Source organism: Chaetura pelagica, unplaced genomic scaffold (genome assembly GCF_000747805.2).
Source record: "Chaetura pelagica isolate M959 unplaced genomic scaffold, ChaPel_1.0 scaffold50, whole genome shotgun sequence".
In the NCBI taxonomy this organism is placed as follows: domain Eukaryota; kingdom Metazoa; phylum Chordata; class Aves; order Apodiformes; family Apodidae; genus Chaetura; species Chaetura pelagica.
Window position 1 is genome coordinate 8,420,190 of NW_009952366.1, and position 23,258 is coordinate 8,443,447.

At 37.3% G+C, this 23,258-nt stretch overlaps 1 protein-coding gene across 1 annotated transcript in view; it reads right to left on the reverse strand.

The window, feature by feature from the left end:
* Positions 1 to 1,100: 1,100 nt before the first annotated feature.
* Positions 1,101 to 23,258, reverse strand: part of UHRF1BP1L (UHRF1 binding protein 1-like) — a 55,948-nt gene continuing 33,790 nt past the window's right edge. Inside the window, exons 13-22 of the mRNA XM_010008078.1 lie at positions 22,383 to 22,524; positions 21,504 to 21,697; positions 18,081 to 19,576; positions 17,475 to 17,650; positions 15,892 to 16,028; positions 14,178 to 14,328; positions 8,010 to 8,266; positions 5,771 to 5,879; positions 2,029 to 2,198; positions 1,101 to 1,313 (exon numbers count right to left, since the gene is read on the reverse strand). Of these exons, the coding sequence (XP_010006380.1) occupies positions 1,188 to 1,313; positions 2,029 to 2,198; positions 5,771 to 5,879; positions 8,010 to 8,266; positions 14,178 to 14,328; positions 15,892 to 16,028; positions 17,475 to 17,650; positions 18,081 to 19,576; positions 21,504 to 21,697; positions 22,383 to 22,524 (2,958 nt within the window). The 3' untranslated portion in view covers positions 1,101 to 1,187. The remainder of the gene's footprint in view (positions 1,314 to 2,028; positions 2,199 to 5,770; positions 5,880 to 8,009; positions 8,267 to 14,177; positions 14,329 to 15,891; positions 16,029 to 17,474; positions 17,651 to 18,080; positions 19,577 to 21,503; positions 21,698 to 22,382; positions 22,525 to 23,258) is intronic.

A 23,258-nucleotide genomic window follows, 5' to 3' on the forward strand; every position in this document is an offset into this window, starting at 1 on the left:
TTTTGTATGTTTTTGTATGTTGTTTCCCAAATGGTTTAGCACACTCTTATATTCTCTATTTTACAGTGTTGTGCTTTTTTATTTATTCATCTGTACCAGTTTTTATCTGAAATTTATTGTTCAATTTGTACAAATCACCCATGATTTAACTGTATAATTACATTTCATGTAATCTCACAATTTCATTGGGTAATTAAACGATTCTCTACAGCTTTTTTATCAAAAAAAGCAATATACAATTAATGAATCCCTGTAGGATTCCCATCCTCTCCTCACAAGCAAAGACATTACATATTTAAATACACTGGACCAAATCCTTGAGCATGTCTGATGAGTTGTGCAGAAATCAGACACACATGCAAAACAGTTCAAAGCTCACCTTTCATGAAGGGCTGGATCCTATTGCAGGGATATATCCTCATCACAAAGAGAGGAAAAATAAAGTGTGAATGTCTAAATTACATCAGCTGTACAGATGCAGTGGACCTTCATGCAGAAGGAAAGCCCTGTAGTATGCCCTCTTACTTAAATTCTCCGCCATTGACTGTGGTATTTTAGGAGTGCATATGGAAAGGTATATGGAACTCTATAGCACCAGAGGACTATTCCTAAAATCCTCTCTGGGCAAATTACAATGAATTTAGGGCCAGTTTAGGGCTGGTATTTTAATTTTCTGTAGCCATACCATTCTAGAGGATTTAGCCCGTATCATTATAGTGCAAATGTAACCTCCTGCATACCTCTGGTAATAATAAAACAAGATAATCTTAATAAACAGAGGTACAGTTTGTTAACATCACATGGTACATTTTTACTCTGTAATGCACCCAGGCACTCTCTTTCACTGCTGAGCCATCCAGTTTTTTTCAGAAAACATTTTTAAAATAACACCTCCTTTAACAATATTCAAAGTAGATGATATGATCATTTTTTTTTCCTTCAGTAAATTAATAAAGTACAGTATAAACTAATTTTTTCCAAAGTCATTTCAGTTTAAAATGGGCTGAAAAAAGTTTCATTTGATGGTAATTTTGGAATAGTTACTAGTTCACATTTTGTTCGTAATGAAAAAACTTTGTGACCAAAAGAACAACAACCTTGTCTTCCAGCAATTTACGAACAGTATTTTAGATGCCACCATGACTTGAAGTTCTGTTGATGATGCCTTGCATCAACAGAACACTGTACTACCGATGATCAGCATTCATCTTCTTTATATGATGAAGCAGGGTATCTTTTTCCAATTGGACCTCAGCAAGAGCCATTTTGGTTTTGGCTAGTTCCTGTTTGAGACATTCATTTTCTTCAATAAGCTGAAATGATCAGGTTAGAAAAGAGCTCTGTTAGTATTTCTGCATGCTGTCAACTTTCTCCATTACAGTAACTCTTTAAAAACCGTTTGCTGTCGTTCACTGCTGAGCACAGGTTTGTTGGGGATGGGTCAGTTGTGTCTGATTCTCAGTCAACGAGTGAAGAATGTGGATAGAGGTGATTCAGTTAGTTTGAAAGGCAAGATACCAACATTTTTTGCTACGCCATTTCCATTTCAGAGTGGAAATGACACCAGGTTTCCAGCTCTAGGAATATATTGTTACCCAGTGTAAAAAATAACCAAATTGTTACCCAACTTTTGCCATCACCAACTAAAAATCCAGGTATGATTGATAGATTAATAAGGGTCTGAGTTAACAGTCTAGTCTATTGTCTTTGGCAGTTCTTATGTATGGGGATGAGGGAGATGGGGAGAAGAAGGGCCTTGCTCCCTCATGAAAATCCCTCTGATGTAAAAGACAAGAGTTAGTCTGCACTGTATTACTGCCCTATCGAGAAAGCAGTATTAAATTTATTTTGCATGCCTAAGTACTGAACTATAATTATAGTATAATAATTAATATTTTCCAACTCAAACAGATTTCTCAGCTGAAGTAACCCCCAAGACTACACCCAGATAGTTTAACAATTATGATGATTAATGACTGTAACACAATTTTGGGGCGTGGGAGGGAAGACAGAAGAAATTCTTAATACCTCATTTTTAAGGAAGTCAGCTGAATCCCTGCTTGATTGAGAAGGTCTTGGAATTTCACAAACAGTTTGTGTGGCTCGGTCCTGTGTTTTATGTCCAAGAGGTCCAGTCGCTTGCTGCAATGCAATGCTTGAATTCTTCACCTTTGCCACATCATTTATTCTTTGACTGTCTGTATCACAGAAAGTGCTCAGGTTTTTTTTTGTTGTCTTTTTAAAAATTTATTCTCATCAGCATAAAAGTAGAACAAATAAAATAAATAAACTTGTAATATTAAATACATTTGCATTTATCTCCCAAAAACAATCTTAAGAATAAAAATATTAATTAAAAGTCTTATAACTTTCTGGAGGAAAAGAAAAAGGAAAGGAGGCATGAAAATAAGCAATATGTAGCTTCCAGCTTGAAGAAAATTATCCCATTTTTATACTGCCCAATATCATGTCCACAGAATTTTCACTCTGAATAATTAGAAGTTTGAGAACTATTAATATTGCTCTTACTATAAAGTCTCCAGGTCCAAATCAGATCTGAAGACTACATTAACATTTGAAGACAGAATGAGATAAACCTGCAGGATCAAGTTTTTAAATTAAAAAATAGCTTAACTGACTTAGCATTAAATAAACTTTTTGGCATGTATAGCAGAAGAGCACTGTAACATCTATTAAATACACTGCTATACACCACTGGGATAAATGAGGGTCATGGTTCTTAGTAGTATAGTAAATATTCCCCTTTTTTTACAATTCTTTTTCAAACATGGACTTCTGAAACAGAGTTTTCTATTTATTACCCCCCTCCCACAACACACACATAAAGACTCAAAAACGTAGCACTGCAGATACGTAATCACTGCAGTGCAGACACCATTTGAGCTGTGCATTTGAAGTCACTGTACCTGAGGAGACCCCAGTAACAATAGGGATCAAAGCACTTCAGCAAAAAGGGGAGAAAATACAAGCTGAAAGAAACCTTAAAATTATGTATTTTCCCACTAAATTACTATTTCTTCTTCTTCAATGTTGGGTATAAAAAATTGACCAAAATACATTGAACATCTTTAAACACTCAAACTATGTATTAGATAATGTGGAGAAATTAATAAACAAGCAAATAATGCCTCAGCATACCTTGGAGAAGTCTGATCCCTCTTCGCTATACCTTCCCATCAGGTAAGTGAAGGGGGCATTAAGATCACCCTAGAGCCTCCTCTTCCTCAAGTCATATAATACATGGCATATTGTTGGATTAATCTATTCAGGACTTGGATGAAAAGGTAGGTGCACCTTCTGTAATTTTGTGAACAGTAACAAATTGAAGGGTGACTGACACACTGAGGGGCAAGGCTGTTTTTCACAGGAATGTGGACAGGCTGGAAAACCAGACTGACTGGAGCAATGAAATTCAGCTGAAGCCAGTGTGAAGTCCTGGAGCTGGAATAAATAACTTCTTGATCCACTACAGGTTGGGGACCAAGTGGACAGAAAGCTACACTGCAGGAAACTACCTGTAGTCCTTGGTCAATAAGAAGATTCATCATGAGTCAGCAGTGAGCTCTCACTGCAGACCAATCACATACAGACTGTACTAGCAAAGGTGTAGCCAGCAAGATGAGGGACATTATTATTCCTCTATACTCAGCATCAGTGAGACCCCATCTGGACTACTGGATGCAGTTTTGGATACCCCAGTGTGAGAAATGTATTGACAGCAGAGGACTTCCAAGAAAATCACACCCAGGAGTACATGATATTCTGTTTAATATCTTTATCAATGATCTGGACTAAGAGATTGGGTGCAGTTTCAAGTAAGTTTGCAGATAACACTAAGTTGGGTGGGAGTGTTGAACTGCTTAAGGCTAGGAGGGCTTTACAGAGGGATCTGGACAGGCTGGATTGATAAAGTGAGGCCAACTGTATGAGATTCAAAAAGGCCAAGTGCCAGGTGCTGCACCTGGGTCACAACAACCCATGCCATGCTATAGACTTGGGAAAGAACGGCTGGAGAGCTGCCCAGAGGAAAAGGACCTGGAGGTGTTGGTCAACAGCTCGCTGAGTATGAACCAGCAATGTGCCCAGGTAGCTAAGAAGGCAAACAGCATCCTGGCCTGTATCAGGAATAGCGTGGCCAGCAGGACTAAGGCAGTGATTGTCCCCCTGTCCTTGGCATTGGTGAGGCCACGTCTCGAGTACTGTGTTTGGTTTTGGGCCCCTTGCTACAAGAAGGACAATGAGGTACCAAAGTGTATCCAGAGAAGGGCAACAAAGTTGGTGAAGGGTCTAGAGCACAAGTCTTACTAGAAGCAGCTGAGGGAACTGGGGTTGTTTAGCCTTGAGAAATAGAGTCTGAGGGAAGACCTTATTGCTCTCTACAACTATCTCAATGGAAGCTGTAGCAAGGTGGCTGTCCATCACTTTTCCCAGGCAGCAAGTGACAGGACAAGAGGAAATGGCCTCAAGTTGCACAAAGGGAGGCTTAGAGTGGATGTCAAGAATTTATTTTTTTTTACTGAGAGAGTTGCCAGGCACTGGAACAGGCTGCCCAGGGAACTGGTTGAGTAACCATCCTTAAGGTATTGAAAAGATGTGTAGACGTGGTTTAGTGGTGGACTTGGCAGTGCTGGGTTAACAGCTGGACTCAATTTTACATGTCTTTTCCATCCTAAATAATGTTATGATCCTGTGTACGAATGAGGGGCTCAGAGATACACCTATCAAATCTGAAGATAAGATGGGTGTAGTGTGATCTTAATCCTGTCTTTGCCTACCTAGTGGAAGGGTACAGAGAACATGGATTAGACTTCCCCAAGGTGCCTGGCAAGTGCTCAAGCACCTGTTTCTTGAGGTAGCAGGAGAGGAGGCAATAGATACAAGCTGGAACAAAGGAAATTCCAATTAGACATTAAAAAAAAACAAACCAAAAGAGTGATCAGAGGGACAAATTACTTAGGGTAGGCTGTGGTATTGCCTTTTTGATGATCAAAACTTCATTGGACAGGGCATTGAGCAACTTCATCTAATCTGCCCTTGCTTTGAGCAAGGAGTAGGACCAGATGACTTCTAGAGGCTTCCTGAAACTGAGATTACTTTATGACTCTTTGAGGTATCTGTGAAAGACAACAGTAAAGCTCCAGCTCTAAACGTATTGCCTTGTTGTGAGTATTTAGTATTTGCCCATAAATGCAGGAAAAAAGTGTATGTTTCATGGAAAGTACAAAGTTAAATCACTGCTCAAAATACCAGTCTCAGCCATAAGCTACCAGGACATGACTGCAATACACAGAGTTGAAAACTGCTACTTGTACTTCTTAAACAGTCGTTTGTTTTACAGTATTCCCTATTACACCTGTAACACAAAAACCACAAAGACAAGAGGTAACCACCTTGGTAATCTCTAAAGAAAGGGAATTTTTTTGTTTCATTTGGTAGTCAAAGGAAATCTTAAACTTATCATGATGAAGTGTTAGGCACTGATGAAGCATATACTGATGAAGTTCTATGCACATTTTTATTTCCCTCAGATTGATTTAGCTGTGAGTTGTTAATCACAGCCAATACACTATTCAAAAAGGTGATCATCTTCTATGTGACTACACTGAGAAATAAGGCAAATGGCAATGCAACTCATACAAATTATCATTGGCTACCTTTAATTATTAGGCACATATCAGCACAAAAGAAAAAATATATTAATAATTATTAGATTACATATTGAGAAATAAAGGTTCAAGAACATACAAACCTCTAATGAGAAAAGACCCATCATCCTTTCTTTCTATCCAGAGTATGTCAATATGTAGTTTTATGGGTACCAGCTCAGATGGCTTCAGATTTTCACATAGACTGTCATCCTAAAAAAAAACCCACAAGTATTCAAAACTGAATTTACCAGGAAAATTAAATAGTTAATTAAGATGATCAATTAAACATAAGTGAATTTAATGAAAATTGAAAGAGAACATTTCAGAGTAGAATTATCTAATGGGATTTCCACTAAACTTTTCCTTCATTTTTTCCCCCCAGGATCATCTTAAAGGCCCAATTTATCTCTGGAGTAAGTCTGCTGAACTCAGTATAGACAGTCTGACAGAAATACTTCAAAGTATTTTTACAGACATCTCAAGAAGATTATACCCAAACTCAAGATATTCTTCAGCTCAGGAGCTCTCAGTCTCAGAGATAAGAAGCCCGTACTGTATAATATCTGATTTTCCCTTGAACTATTTAAAGATTGAATGGGTACAGCTATCATTCTTGAGTGGATTTTGTAATTGTAGAAGTTAGTTTGGGATGACACCAGCTGCAGTTCAGCTACATTACTGACTCAACAGAAACTTCACAAACTGCTTCTTTTAGGGTCTACCCGGGAAGTCCTATCAAGAAGGGACACAGATTGTACATAGCCAATACAATCAGAAACTATTTAAGCATGTAGCAAGAAAGTTGCTGAAATGTAACTGCCAAGTTTCTTGAAACAGCACTGAGATTGCAGCAGAAAATGCAAAAAATGAAGTAATCTTTCTTAAATTCTTCCCCCCCACTAAAACACACTGCATTCAGTCTCATGCAGAAGAAATCAAATATATTGCATTTAAGAGACAATGTAACATAAATTTGAACAATACCCTCTCTTTATTATCCAACAACTCTATAGATATGAAACCTTCGTATGTCAAATCTGCAGTTTGTCAACCATCATGAGTAACTTCACTGTGATTTCTGTGCATTGTTAAGTGAGCACTTCAGTGCCTTTGCTGCTAGGCACTCTTACTGTATACTTAATGTATATTCCCCACCTCAAACAGATTTTTCAAGAACCTTTTGCTTAAATCTGTGTTCTTTCCAATAAACCCGCACAATCCTGTTTTTAAGGACTGGATGTTAAGACTCTCCTTTCTGCACTTGGGCATTCCCATTTGTGGTACACTGAAATCTGAGGAACAGATCCACAGCTCTTACAGCAAGTGCTTGTGCTACTCCTGCAGTATAAACAGCCCTAAAGGGGTACTTAAGATGCTCAAGGGATGGAAAAGCTGAATCAAAGAGGGAGGGAATTCTAATGCACTCTGAGTAGAATGCTGTGGAGATAACAATTGCCCTTCCACTCAAGAATTATCTTAGCACAATCTAGGCCTCCAGATGCAGAACTGGAGCTGCTATTCTAGTCCTCACTTTGAAGAAAACTTACATGGGTTATTATTAATTTCCAAAGCAATGCTACAATTATCTTATCTTTACCTCTTCTTTTTTTTTTTGTGGTGTTCTCCCCCTCCTCAGAAAAAAAAAGTGTCCTTGTCTTTATATCCAATGGTTGTGCAATACAGAATTCACCATCTCCTGTAAACTTCTGAAAGAAAATCCCCTAGGAGACTTGACCAGCAGTGTCCTCATAATTATACTATTTTAAGCTACAGTGGTGAGAAAAGCTTGTGTTATTTAGTATCGGTTTCTAGGTAGGGCAGAACATTAAATCTGGATTCTAAGTAACAGTATTCAAGTGGTTTAAACTGTAATTTCGTAACCTCTTTCCTTCTTTGGTACTGAACTTTAATCACAAGAACTATCCCTGTAAGTAGGAGAGAGAATGAAGCTCTAAAGTCTGTGTCCTGTAATTTGAAAACTATTACTATGCTAAGCAAAAAACGTCAACCAGAAAAACCCACACTGTTCCTTTAGGCATTTGGCATACCTTACCTATAGAACTCCCAGACATTCACTCTACAAGAGACAGGAAGAGGAAGAAAAAAAGTGTAACATATTATTTTATATAAACAGCTTGGTCATGCAGAGAATTCACCTCTAGGCATACCACAGAGCTAACCAAGTCTATTGATTTTCAAATAGTTTTAGTGTTATCTATAGACCTTCCAGAGTATGAGAGCAGTTTCTTTGAAGTTAACTGTATCCAGATTAGTAGTTTATGATCAAAGACACAAGAACACAATTTCTTAGAGTAGCAAAATAGCTCATTGTTAACATACTTTTAAATTAATCCTTGCATTAGAAACTTTTATCTTCATAGGCATCACTTCTGCGACAGTTTCATCTTCTAGAAAATGCTGGATGTTTGTGAGGGAAGATGTTAGAAATTCAGCACTGAAGTTCTCTACATGACACTGAAGAAAACCGTTTTTTACAGCCAGCAGAGAATGTATGACAGCACTAGGCCCACTTTCCCATCTCAAACTAATTTCAGGCGATGAATTAGCTGGTCCAGCCACAGATTTACAGTCAGAACCTGTTGCAACAGGAAAACAAATTTGCATTAAAATTCTGCAATGTACAAAAAAGCAATTACAATGCAATTACTTCTACCTCCATTGTCCAACTGATTTTCCAAAGTACTTCAGAAATATTATACATTAATTACATCATTGCAAATGCAGAACTTCAGAGCAAATTACTATGTATACCACTTTAGAGTACTAAAGAGAAATAAACAGTACACACAAGGATTAGTTACCTAACTGACAAACAGAAAAGGACAATACAGAAACATCACTGTGCACAAAATGTCTTGATGATGGAAAACCAATTATTTTGCATACTTTTCCACTAACTCCTTCAACTTTAATTCAGAATAAACATTTAAGCCAGTTCACTCTCTCAGAGAGCAGGTGCTCTCTAGGAAAAGCAGAATTTCCTAAATCAGGAACTTACTTGCTAACACACAGATGGAGAACATGACCACATGGTGCTTCCATTATTTGGGTAGCAGCAGATTTGAACCTCAAAAAAACCCTAGCAGTTTCTTGTTAGTTTCAGTAACTTTAACCATTAAGGACAACCGTAACATTCAACTAAACAGTTCTAAAAGTAAAAAAATAAAATAAAATATTTTAGATACCCAGATATCTGGGGAAGGGAAGCATGGAGATGGGGCTGGCCAGAATCCATTTGTTGTACAAAAAAACAGAGTTCACCACAAGAATTAATTAACTCATGGGATTCTCAAGTAATTTGGTCATTATGATGGCTGACCTACAGAATTATCTGTATAACAAAAGTACACACTCAGTAATTGAAAGCAATTATATTCAGAAGCAAATACTGAAACTTGAAAGATAGCTGAAATTGAAGTAACTCTAGTAAAATCAACTTAATGATGTCAATTTATATTAGTAGAGCATCTAACTGATAAGTAAATTTGAGAGAACTAAAACAAACAAAAAAAGCTTATTGGTTTAAACTCTGATTCCTTCAGAAAAGTCTAACATTTGAAAGCTTAGAAAATGGGGGTGGGGGAGGAATAATCAAAGATGAACACAGACTTTCTTTTTCTATTTTTGTTTCTTTAGTACTACTCCTTCCCCTCTCCCCATATTACTAACATGCAGTTTATTGTAATAGCTTTTTAACTTCTGCTTCTGCATTATTTGAGCAACTATAAGAAAGCTGAAGAGAAGGCTTCTGGGAAATCTTCTAGTAACCTTCCAATACCTACAATGAGATTATAAAGACAAGAGCCAGGCTCTTCACAGAGGTGCTCATCAGAAAGTTAAGAGACAACAGGTCAAACTGCAACAGGAGAGATTCAAACTGAATGCGAGGAATGAGGAAAATTAAGCAGTGGTGCAGGCCTCCCAGAGAGGTTGTGCAGCTGAAGGTCGTTTCCAAGACCTAATCGCATAAAGCCCAGAACAACCTGTTCCAGTCTCCAAGCTGATGCTGCTTTGAGAACAGGACTGTACTGGAAACATCTTAACATTGCCTCCACTACTCTAACCTCAGTCACCCTGTGATCCTGTGAAGTGCAGGTTTCCTCTGTGGTGCCTTCTTCTTTCTGTACTATCAAATGTTAAGTAATAGCACATACTGTAATGAATGCAGCATCCTTATCCACTTCAGAGACAACCTACTATAAATAGTCTTCCATGTACAGCAAAACAAAACCACAATACGCTGGTAGGCTGCAAGTTATATCATTTCTCTTCAGTTAAGCTTATCCTGATTGCCTTTATAGATGAAAAACATACATCACAGAATGTGTTCCTTCTGAAATTACACATTGGGTTTACAAGGCATTTGGTTAAAGACTCCAAGGTGTCACTACTGATCACGTTACATTTGCAAGACACAATTTTGTTGATATACCAAGTCTTTATAGAAATACTCAGGTATCCTGTTAAAGAAAAGACATTTACAGCATGTGAACATATTTTTAAGACACCGTTAGCATAGTGTTAATTGCTACTGCCATGATATAACAACTGTTCACAACATTAGTATTTAAAGATTCAGTTTCTTGATACTTTAAAGCAAATGAAGCACAGATCAAAACTGTAGAAACCAGATGACAATTCACTAAGTCACAGTGACACTATGCTGCATCAGATTCATTCAAAGTGAGTTAATAACATTTATGCTGATTACACAATGTGTCCAGGCTGAAGTTACAGCAGCTTCCCATTGGTATCCCACAGGTCTTTGCAACAGTTCCTTTTGCATTCTCCCCAGTTCTTGTCCCCCAAATCAGTATGTCTAGATCCTCAAAGCCCTTTAAATGTAGGATCAGAGTTTTCTTTACGGATAGATACAGATTTCAGTGGTTGCAAAGTTGGAGAGGTACCCCATGCACTTAGCCCAGTCACCAGTCAAAGACACACCCAGATTGAAGCCTCAGTGATAGCTGCTTACCAGTCCCAGCAAGTTCTCCACTGGATCTAGGAGGAATTCCTATTTGCTCTAGGGAAGTAGCAGAAGGGGACTGTTACCTGTTCAGCTCCTCTTCAGCAGTACTTTTCAAAACTACAGACCAGATCACTCTGCTATGCCTCTAGAACCTTCAGTAGTGGCTTGTAAAGAGCCTACACAGAACCACCCAGAAGACAAAGGACCTCAGGGCAAAACTGGATTTGGTCCAAGTTCCTAAAACCTGGAGGAGTGCACCACATCCCTAGTGGGGATGCTGATATGGTGCCTAGAAAATTAAACACTGTGCTCCTGCACATAGTGGTTCCTCTGAGAGGGAGTCAGACTAAGGAAAACGGATTTGTGCAATGCCTGTGGATATAAACTACAACTAAAGATGCCATCTCCAGAAGAACACTAGGAAGAAGTTTTTAAGCAGTCAAGAGGAACTGCGTGTTTGCTTCTGTTCTGTATGTACATATTCTTAAAAGAAAAAAAAAAAGTGGGGGAATAAGAGGGGAAAGAAAGATAATTAACTTTTTGTATTCATCTCAGAACACATGCAGACTAGTCAAGTTTTAGATGAAGAGCAGGCAACCAGACATATAGCAAGAGGCAGTAACTTTGTTAGAGAAATACCGCCCCAGCCTGAATGTGGTACAAGTCTGAGGAGTGTAATTCCAAGTTTCAGTACAGCATGCAACAGACATTGCCTGGAGCTACTACAGCCTGGCAGAGCAAATAATTTGCTTTCCTATTTGTAGATTAATTGGGTTCCTTTTGCTGTATGGTGCTTAGTTCTCATGGATGACCTAGCACACCAGCAGAGGCAGCACATATGCACATATCTATTGGCACTAGTCAGGGTAGATTAACATATTATTGATTGGGCTTGACAAAGACCAATGGGGAGAAGTGTAAATGAACACGAGAATCTTCAGCCTCTGCTGCGAACATAAACTTCTCCCTTTGCTACCTCTGTGAACAGAGGTTTCCACAATGCTAACAGCCAGGACTCCATCCTTCAACATTTTATGTTTAAGAAGTGCTACATCTCATACATCTCCCTCATTAAAAAAAAGGCAAGCAGCACACTACAAGTATCAGGTACCTTTTGTGGCTCTAGTCCAGATAGAAGAAAATTAGTGACTAGCAGTCCTTGAGAGGAAGGGCAACTCTTTCAATAGGAGAATAATGAGGAACACTCTGTCCCACAATGCTCTGCAATTGGCTTGGGAAACATTGTTTCCCTTAATGATCTATATCCTTCTCAGAAATACAGAGAAAGAAATAAGCAGTATGTGCCCAAAGTATTTCCAGACCAGAAAAGTGTGTCTGTGTCATCACCAGAAGAACTCAAAGTGCAGAAAAACAGCAGAACACCATACATTCAGTCTTAGCTATGAAGTCAACCTTGGTTATCTTGCAGGTATCTGAAAGGGACGTAGCCAAGACAGGATGAAGTAAAACCTGCATTAAATAATTTGGAAGTTGCTACAAACTCATGTTCCCCTCTCCAAGCATGACAAGGTCTCAGTAAAAGCACTGTCCTTCTCAGAGTATCTCTGCCATACTCCATCACCTCTCCTTTTGTTATTGCTGCCAGACAAGATCTGATAAAGAAGTTCCTGCAGCCAGCCCTGCATGGAAATGCACAGCTGCCACATTGCTCTCAAACTTATTACACCTATTAGACACACTTTTTGCTTTCTAAACCTATTGTATTAACAGAACAATCAGTTTAAAATGGTTATTTTTACCAAGAATACCTTAATAAACTGTAATTATGACTAGATAATTAATTGCTTTGCACGGTTCCTCAGTTTACTGGTTATAGAAAATTCAGCACTTGAGTAAGTTTTACTAATTGTCTTAGGAGGTGAGCTTTTATTGGAATATTTTCTTACCATTTTCCTCACTGGTTCTTTTGGTTGTATTTGGTTATTGTTAACTCATGTAAATTGTTAATTTCTGTGTAATTCTCAAGCTTTTTCCTAACCTTGATCCTCTGGAATTTTCCTCTTTTTTTAAACTGTTTTCTGCCTTAGTTCCGTTAGAATAAATGTGGGAGATGGGGAGTGCAGTGACTGCAGAAGATTCCTGACTCAGTACAGAAAGCATAGCACTGCAGTGGAGACAAGAAAAGATGTACACTCCAGAATGTAAGTGACCAGCGATGTACAAAAAAAGGAGTGTTAGCCCACCCACCCACATATCTACCAGAAAAAGAAAGGAAGAGATGTGAAGTGGAAACATTTGGAGACTCCAATCACATTATAACCTTTTGTTCATGAAATAATAAGTCAGTACATGTGCCTCTCACAAGCAGCTGAACCAGAGGAAGCAGGTTCCAGTTTTAGATCCATGTGAGAGCAGGTGGGTGGCATGTTCTTCCTATTTACTCCCTCTTGCTTTTACAGAGGATATGACAGATAACCACAAATCAGTTTGTCTGCTGTAGGAACTGAATGTCAGCCATAAGTCTTCCCTGCTGGAGCTCCCTCTTGCCTTCAGATGCCTGAATGCAACTGCAACTGCTGCTTAGGCAGCAGATGTTGGCAACTGCTCAGCTTACCACTAAGTAGGTAGAGATTGTATCCCCAAGCACCAGCACCCTGAAGAAAATCCACATTGCTGCAGGGCTGGAAATGAATGGCAGCCAACACCTGCTCTAGCTGTTTCATGGGAAAGGAGATGAACAAAGCACAAAGCAGGTGCATCGTGGATCTGCCCCAAAATCCCTGCAGCACAACAGAGCTGGCATTCAGCAATCTCTGTGGAAGGCTGGCAGAGGGGAGCAAAGCAAACTGTGACATGAAGTGGTAGGCCAAAACATTGTGCCAAGAAAGAAACCTCACAGTTTGTGAACTAGGTTTTCTGGCAAGGAATATATATGTACTTATGGCCAAGAACAACTTCAACAATACACTGCTTGATCTAGCCACGCAAATTTCTGGCATGAAACTACACCTTGTGATCTTATTGAGCTTTTTTTTTTTTTAAAACAAAACAAAAGGGACTGTCCTTGCATCTTATCTTTTCTGACACAGAATCGATTTTCAACTTTTCTTAAATCACAGATTATCAATTTGTTGAAAATGTGGGTGTTAATTTAATCCAGAGAGATAGATCTTGAATAAAAGAAACAGCCCTTCAAATCATGGTACATTTAAGCTAAATACCATTAAATACCAGTTAAGGAGTTCCATCTTCATAAAACAATAGCATAATACCACTGATTTGAATTTTTAAAAAAGCAAACTAGTGACCAGAATTCAATGCAATGCATTTTTTTACCAACACTATTGGAAATAGTTCCATTCTTATTTCCTTCCCTTTCAATATATGGCAACTAGGAAAGAAACCAGAGTTCCTATTGTAAACCAGGATAAAAAGGATGCTATTGTACTAACATAAAATTGGCTTTGTGCTCTAAAGCTAATACACTGCTTTTATTTCCTTAGAACAGATGTTATCAACTCCAGTTTCACAACACAGATCTCATTCTTTGTTCTTACCAACAGTTCTGTTGCAAAGATAATGTCTAACACTGATATTTCCCAATTGATTTGGTATCACTTGGTTGACCTGTAGGCATATTTCTGTGTCTTCACCTCTGATGTCAATTTCACCATTAACACCAAATATTTGGAAAACCACAACAGACATCTGTCAACAAAATCAAGATAAAACAATGTGAAATTACAAATTGAGTTTACAGTGGTTACTGTTTTTTAAGTTCTGTCTAAACCTTTTCGCCCCACAAAAGAACCTTTGTATCTATAACTCCTGCTCACTAAAACTGCAGGGTCTTCTTCCTCTGCTTCTCTTTTTTCATACATTGGCTTCACAATGGGTTGCTTGATTTTTTTGTACAAAGACAGACACTTGTATTTATAACCCACTAATAGCAATTCAGAATTTGCCAGAAAAGTCACGGAAGTGAGACACTTTCTCCACTCTGACAAAGCACACAGCCTATGTGATACCTGAAGTCTTCTAAAGGTGGGTTCATCCTCACACGTATCATAAGCACAACAAGGCATGTGCAGTGCTGAAACAGACCAGGTTAAAGACCCAGTTCAGGCTGTTAAACTTTGGCTGTCTGCAGAGTAGTCAGCCTTTTATGTCTCTATTTATTGGATTGTAGTTACCTTTACAAAAAAATTAAAACAGTAGCAGCCAGTTTCAAAAGTCAGTTTTCATTTCAGAAGATAAATGTCCATCATCATTAATGCTATTTTTCTAATGACTTTTTAGTTATATTCTAGAGGTAGAAAAAATACACTAACATGCATTTGCATAAGAATCTGAATAAATTCTGCTTCTTCCATATTACCTATATGCACTGATAATTGAAAAATTACTTAAAAAGAAGCAACTGTTTCAGTATGCTGCTTTTTTTGACTTTTTTTTAAATGTATGTGATACACAAGTATTTTAAAGCAAAGGTAGGATTTCATTATGAACATTTTTAAAAGAGAAAAATGTGTCAACAAGAACACAACAGATTTCAGTAAATTCAGTTTCTTTGGGCCCATATACTCTTAGATTTCCATTTCATGGCCTTAACTGATTACAAGAATGTAATTTAAGAAGTACTGATCAGGGCAAGGATCAACAAGGTGTAAGCAGATAGGCAAATGTAAAAAGTGAGACCCTACATGGTGTCTCAGGGAGGGAATCTCTCTCCACGTGCACTACGTTTATAATCTTCTCTAAATACTGGGCAGTGTCCTGACATAATCTGGAACAAGAAGCATCTCTGATATTAGCCAGTAAGGCAGTTGTTATGCTTCTATTTACAAATGCTATAGAATTATACCAGTGCTAAGGAAATACCTCCATATAAGAGATGTCAGAGTTATGGTGCTTTCTTTTATCTATGCTTGATGCTCGTTTTAAATATCACATTCAGTAGAGCACAAAAGAACAAGATGATATTACAAAATATTGCTATGTACTAACGTAGAAGTATTTTCTGACATTTTTAAGTGGTCAGTTATTCATCCACAGTAGATACAGAGGAGATGTCAAGGACAGAGAATGCTCAGTGTTTTGATTATAATCTTCATTAGTACTTAACACAAGTGCACTAGATCTACAGGCTTACATAACACACTAACAAAAGCTTCAAAACTACTTGAAAAACCACCTCTAAAAGCATTCATTTTAGCTCTATTTTAAGCTTTAGTTTACTGAAGCATGTATTCTAACAGAATTCAGTATTACCATTTCTTCGCTAGTCTCATGGGTATTCTCTGAAGCAGCGCTCATGGCATCTGGAGATGACCCATCACAATTTTCCATCACTGTGCTTCCTCCATGGACATTTTCTGATGGGCTTTGATAGTTAGTGGCAGTAATGCCTTTTGTACATATATCAGGAAAAAAAATGCAAAGTTAGCACAGCACAACCAGAATCACTCCTGCATGAAGAATAAAGTCAGTGTCTGTTACTGTATGCATACATTAACTCATTTATTAAAATTAGTTGAATGGCTTATTAAACAAATATTTATGATTCAACTGCCAAATCCATTTATCTTCCAGAGAGTTTGAAGTTCTAGATGCTATGCGAGCAAAGTGCTCCTCATACATTGGTTAAAAAATTGTGAAGGGCCTTTTTTAGTCTTCCAGATCAAATAGAGAACTGATAGAGAAAAAAAAAAAAAAAAAAAAGGTTAAAGATTCCAAGCCATGTATCTACAACACTGCACAGTGCCTCTAGAGCAAATGTTTGTGGGTTTATGTTTAGGAAAATAAGCTATATTTTCTTTAGAGTGATAAAGGCAGTGTTTCCTTGGCAACTGGGAAGCATGCAGTTAATAATGTTTAACAAGCTAAAAAGACATACAAACAACTGGGAAGCATGCAGACTTAGCCTGTAGTTAAATAATGTTTAACAAGCTAAAAAGACATACAAAGGTCAGTTAAAATGGAAATTTTATTTTATGGTATACTCCCACAAAAGCACATGCAGGAATATTCCTACAATCCAAATACAGATTAGGTTTATGAGTGAAGCATTCTTCTCACTATTGCTCTAGACTTAAAAGAAATCCTACAGAAAAAAAATACTGTCATTCTTTATTCAAAATAGAATTTATCAGAAAAAAAGGTACCAATAAAGTCTTCTTATTGTATTTCCCAACATTAGAAAATAATTTAATCAGTTTTGCTGGAGAGCTAGTAGATCATTACAACTGCCTAAGTCCACACTGCTACAGACTATACAGACATAATTACCATATGCCTGAATTTATCCCTCAAATCAGCCGCAAACAGTCATGCACAGATGAGCAAAAATTGGACAAATACCTGTTGTTAGACAGTCAATATCTAGGAACTGCTCTGTGAGAAACAAGCTGCAAGGAGACTACCAAATCTTTTTGCCTGATAATTAGGATGGTGAGTATTAGTGAAAATCCATTTCTTTCTCATCTCCTCTTAAATGTAAAGCTTCCTTAGCACTTGAAGTGTAACACTGATTCAGGGTACAAACCTGTAATCACTAACAGCCAAAGCAACAGCTTTCAACCAAAGCAGGGAACAGTTGTGCTTGTTTCAGGGTTGCAACATAGCACTGCAATGATTTTACTCTCCTCAAGTGAGGAAAATTAAGTAGTGTTTAAATAAGTAGTACTACTTAAGCAGCTTTCCCTTTAAAAGATGTGCTGTGAATATATTTGATATTACTGACTGGAGAAGCTAACACACATAGTGCTGTAAAGTATTCAGCAATCCTTTTAAGCAATATTTTTATAACAAGATTTTCAAATATTGCTTTAAAAACTTTTGTTAAGCCTACTTACCTTTTTCTAGAAAGCTTTGGCTGTCACTTCCATCACTCTCTATCAGATGATCCTCTAGCATCATGCTATCAATAGAGATGGTGTCCAAAGAGACTTGTGATGGACTTCTCTTCATATTCTTGTAAGAAACAGAGAATGCAGGAAGGTTGGATGGGCAGCGTTCCTTAGGCTTTGCACTTTTTAAATATAAAGACATTAGAAAATTGTTATTTCAAATTAAAGGAATTATATAGAAGCTACTTTTAAAAAATTCCTCTAAATCAGTCAAGACATAAAAGAAAAAATCCAATTGTTCAACAATCCTTTGGTAAGGAGATCAGCATAGAAACAACATGCATTCCTGCAGATGTTTGTGTCAGTAGTTGTCTCAATACAGATTTCACAACATTTCAACTCAAATTAAATCGTTTAAATCAATTAACTAACAGTTCATTTTAGCTTTCATTGAATGCTGGTCACTGCATATTAAATACCTTTATATACTTCTATAATTTTCACCTACTGGATGTTCACTTCCACTGACCATTACTAAAGTATGTGGCCAAGAAGACAGATACATATTTTCAAATATTTAGAAAAACTGATTTAGTATTAGATCTTCTATACCTGGATGAAGACTGGGATGCAAACATTTTAACTGAAGTCACTTTCTCTTTGTTGATTTCAAGCTCTTCAGATTCTAAGGCAGTTTCTGTTTCCAAATCAGTGACTTGGTTAAGACAGCCTTCAGTTGTACCTTCAAGTTCATTTAACTTATTTGAGAATATGTTTTTGTCATCCTCTTTATCAATGAAAAATTCAGTAGAATCTTCTCTCTGATTTAAATTGGATGCTGAATCCCTAGGATGCAAGTTACTTTTCTCACTTAGAGGTCCACAGACCTCCTCTGAATCACTTCTACTAAAAAGTCCACTGCTTCCTCCTTCACTTGTATCTCCCAGACCTTTGTCGGATGCATCATCTGAAAATGACATTCCTTTCTGAAAATCCATATTACTGTCTGATTTAAACAAAATAGGATCTATTAAAATGCCTTTATTAACTTCAGCATTCAAAGGCTTGCAGTCATTCACATAATCAAAATTAGTAATATCAGCTTGCACTATCTTATTGCCAGCTAATTTACTCTCTGAGGTAAAAGCTTCCCCATTTCCCAAAGGGGAGAGCTCTGATGCCATCGGACTTTCTTCTTCCGCAACTGGAGACTTACAAGGGTTTCCCTGAGTCACTGGATGGAGTAGTAAGGCTAGTTCTGCACTTTTCAGTAGGATTCCAATGCAGACATCTGTTTGCTCTGCAGGTTTTCCTGTCACCGCTTCTACATCATTCCTCAAGTTTTCCAGGAGCAATACAAGGGATTCATGGAGAAACAGCAAAAAAAGATACTGGTAATGATTTATCTGCATGCTTACATGCTTTTGAACATGGACAAGAACATGTACATTGGCATCAGAAGAGCTTTCAGAAAGCACTCCTGAAGTGTCTGACATTTGAATGCCATTGGTTAAGGGCTCCATCTCAGTGCTGTAATATTCCTTTAGAAGTTTTTTACGTTGCAGTCTATTAGCAAGATCACTAGATTCACTTTTTGGAACGTTCAAAGCTGTCTGATTATGTGATAAAAGCTCTTTTTGTGACTTTGCATATCTTACTGGCTGGCAAATCCAAAGTGAAAGTGGAAATGAGTCCACAAAGCTTATTGGTCGGCCTTTCCCACTTTTTGTTCCTTCATAATCTATCCAAAATTGGGAAAAATGCACGGCCCAAACATCAGTAGCTGCAGATGCCTTTAATGCGTATTTATTCAATTTTGGGATGATATAACCTTTATAAACATCATGCATCTTAGTATCTTGTTCATGAGCATGTCTCTGGAAGATGGGATGCAAAAGATTAAAATTCTTCTGGGACTTAGGAAAAGTGGTGAAAGTTCTACTGAAAAATTCACAGTCTTTGAAGTTCTGAAACAAAGCTTCCAGATCAGAGTGCCTGCAGTTTGGCGAGCATCTTGTATTTGTAGCAATCATCTCTGAACTCTGAATGGAAATTGCACGAGGTTGATCTTTATGAATTTCAGGTTTGTTTTCAGATGGAATGATGAACTGCAAGAGAGAAATATATTTTGTCTAGTTATAAACATGAAGATTAAGAAGGTACTACCATTAGAGAAACAAAATAAGAAACATGGCAGCTAAAACAAACAAATAGTTTTGTGAGAACTAATTCTACTGACACAGAACAGGGAACAGTCAGGCTCACAGACTGTCATTTCCTCTCATTTTTAAGGAGGATGCTGTGGCATCTAAAACTCAACATTGCTATGAAAATGTGAAGGGTCTCAGGCTTTTCTTAACTGAAAAATTTAGATTTAGGTCAGCTGTATCAGGCTGAAGTGTCACATTTCTTCAACTCAGTAACAGATTGGCAGAAAGCTTCTTCAAGCATTTCAAGTGTTTATAACTTTGAACTCCAAATTATAATTATCTGGTTTTTAATCTGATTTGTCAAGTAGGGTTTTTCACTGCACTGAGTAGTACAGTATTTTATTTGTAGGTTAAGATATAAGGAAACAAATAAGCTAACACAGCTAATATTCTTAACATTGCAGAATACAGAATAGCTATTTTGTGACCATTATCTGACAATCATAAATTATTTTCATGATAAAAATATATTCTGACTCCTAAAAACCAGAACAGTTCAGTATATGGATTTAACTTGGATATCTGTAGTGCAACTTTGAAAGTAAATATATTTTTATGTCAAATCCTTCATCTGATGTTTCCTGTCCACACTAGTTTTGCTATGACCAATGATACTACCTTCTGTCACAACATCCCCGATGCTGAATCTAGAAAGATGAGAGTAAGTCATCCCAAGGACACTTTAAAGATGGGAGAGATGAGACTTCTTCATGTAAATAACAGGACTCAGAACAAAATAACCAAATAGGTAACTATATAATAATAAACTGTATCATATGAAAACATCAAGTATGCCAATAATAAAAAATTCATCATTTGCTAAAATAAAGACAATACAGTTAAGATAATGATGAAATCATTAAGTTGAATCCAGGTTTGAGAGATTTAAGAGTACTTTTACCTTCCTTAGTTTTGTAGGGTATTCACATACAGTAATTCAATATTCGATCAATCTGTATTTGCAGTTGCCTGGTTGTTAGCTCTCACCAATTGTTTTCATTCAGTATAAACCATGAACCAGCTCCATTAAATACGCACCAAGAGCATTAGGAAAAAAAAACCCACAACAAAACATCTCTCCATATGCTGACTTTTTAGAACTCTTGAAACCTCTCCTGTGGGCACCATCAAAAAAATTAATTGTTTTGCTCACCTCTGGACCTTGAAAACAAAAGCCCAATGCAAATCGAGGCTGGTAAAACATTTTTCCTTCAAAGACTAACATGATGACAAGGAAAACAAAAACCTGATGTGCAGCTGAACTAACAAGCTTCACTCTTTTGGAATAAACATACAGAGAACTTGTATACCTGACCTAGTGCCAAGGGCCAGTGTGAAACAGAAAACAGTGAGAATGGGTTTTGGAGAAGGAAATAAGCCTTCACTTGAACTACCTTCTTTACTCCAGGCATTCACTACAGACAAAGGTTTTGATACACCAGAGGAACAAGAAAGGGCCCCTGCATTAATACAGAGCACAAATGATTTTTTTGCTAGTTATTTACACTTCAGTGCTCAATTTATATTTCTTCTGCCATGTCAGCTTCATTGAACACATTGAAATAATTTAATACTCCCATTTAAGCCTTCAATACAAAACCAAAATATCCACAGGATACAGATGAAGTAGTATAAAAGACAGATGTCTGTCTTCAAACCATTATATTCTGCACAGTTTTCCACAGCAGTGTTTCTTACTGCATGCATTGTTTATGAATTTATTTTTTCATTTATTCCTTAAGCTTCTTGGCTAACAAGTATCAAAATAAGAGAAAAAGTATTTTCTTCCAAAGAAACACAAAACCAATCCTCAATGACAGCTTACCTTTAACATTAGTCCATCAACTCTAACATCAACATGTTCATCTGATTTTGAATTGTCATTTAACTTGTACATAGCCATAAACTGAATAAGGCTCTGTTTCAAATCCAAGACAAACTGATTTAGCCAAAGAAGACTTCTTTCATCCAGGGTGAACTGTAAAGCATTCAGCTGGCCATACAAATTTGGACATGGAACTAAAAGAGAAAACAAAACAAAACCATGAGAACAAGTAAAACATTCAGGGACGGTTTACATTGACTTACATTTCACCAGTATTTTACATCAGAGAAAGAATGGAAACCCACGCCTTTGGTGTCAAGAAGAAATTGCTAGGGGATACCTAAAGTGGTGCTTTTTTTTCTCACTCCAAGCAAGTAACTGAATTTTTGAATGTAAAACCTAATATTGCAATAAAATGAAGTCTGAGGAGAGGGTGAGAATGTCCTCATTACAGAGGAAGGGCAGGACCAAGGAGATCTGCTGTCCTCAAGTCTTATCACCAAGAAATCCACTGCCATTTTTGTATATAAAACAGGGCCAGTCCCATAACATATTAATAAAAATAACTCCAGCAGATCTTTGTTGCATCTTAGATGCTACTGCAATAGTTGGAGGTCTTTTACATAGCCAGACCAACACAGGTATGTTGGAAAATATTTATGTTCCACAAAAATGCTGAGTGTTTTCAGACTTCATACCATGTTTATTAAAAATGGTATTTATAGGAGTTTGTCAGGAGCAAACACTGTGGAAATGAAGCAGTGTTTCATTCTTTATGTTTTAGAAAGCCATTAGTTTCCAGTTGTCTACCTGAAATTAAGCTTTGTAAAGGTGAAGGTAGCACACAAAATGTACGGTTTGTATAAAAAAAAGCCTTACTAGGAAAGTCTTTTCCATCTGGGTAGTAATATTCAGTGAATTCAATATGAATAGCTGGCATTTCTGGTGGAAGGTAAAGTGACTTTTTATTGCACGAGATCAGAGCTTTAGGAGAAGAACGACACTGGTCTGCTGTTGAAACCTGCAAAAGATAAAAGATTAACTTCATTAACATATATTTTTATGAAACATTAAGCATTTATAGTTTGCAAGGCACTGCCCCTAGTAAGGTACATTCCACCGCTCTCAGATGTAGATCCCCAACTACACAAAGTCTGACACTGAGAAACACCTAGTTGCCTTGTAGTAGAAGCAATCTGTGTAGAACAGTTTCACAAGAAAACTATAAAGTATAAACGGTACCAGATCCCCTTCCTTCACATGAGGCAGGAGGCAGCCGGTCACTTTCAAAGGCATTCAGCAGAAGCCTGGAATGATCTGATATCTTTATTGCAAACACTACAGCTCCTGTACAAGCAATTATGCTGGGACATGGTATATCTGCATACCACCTATCCAAAAGGATCCCATATCTAGATTATAAAGGATAGGTGAGCTAGATAAATTTATTAAACAAGTATTAGGAAGTCCTTGTACTGTTCCTAAGGACAGATTGCAGCACATGGGCCAACTCTCCACTATATGCTGCTAAGTACAGTGTTCAGCATTACCTGGCAAAAATATGTATACTTGGCTATGCCTGAAGGTCTGCTTCACCAGAGAGTTAAGAGACTACAAAACAGTAATACTCCATTTCTGCTTCCTTCCAATGTAAATTATGAAACAAGAAAGAGATCACTCTTTGATATATATATTTGACCTTAAATGTCTTGAAATGTACTGAAGTTTAAAAAGCATGTTGTCAAAACAAAGCTG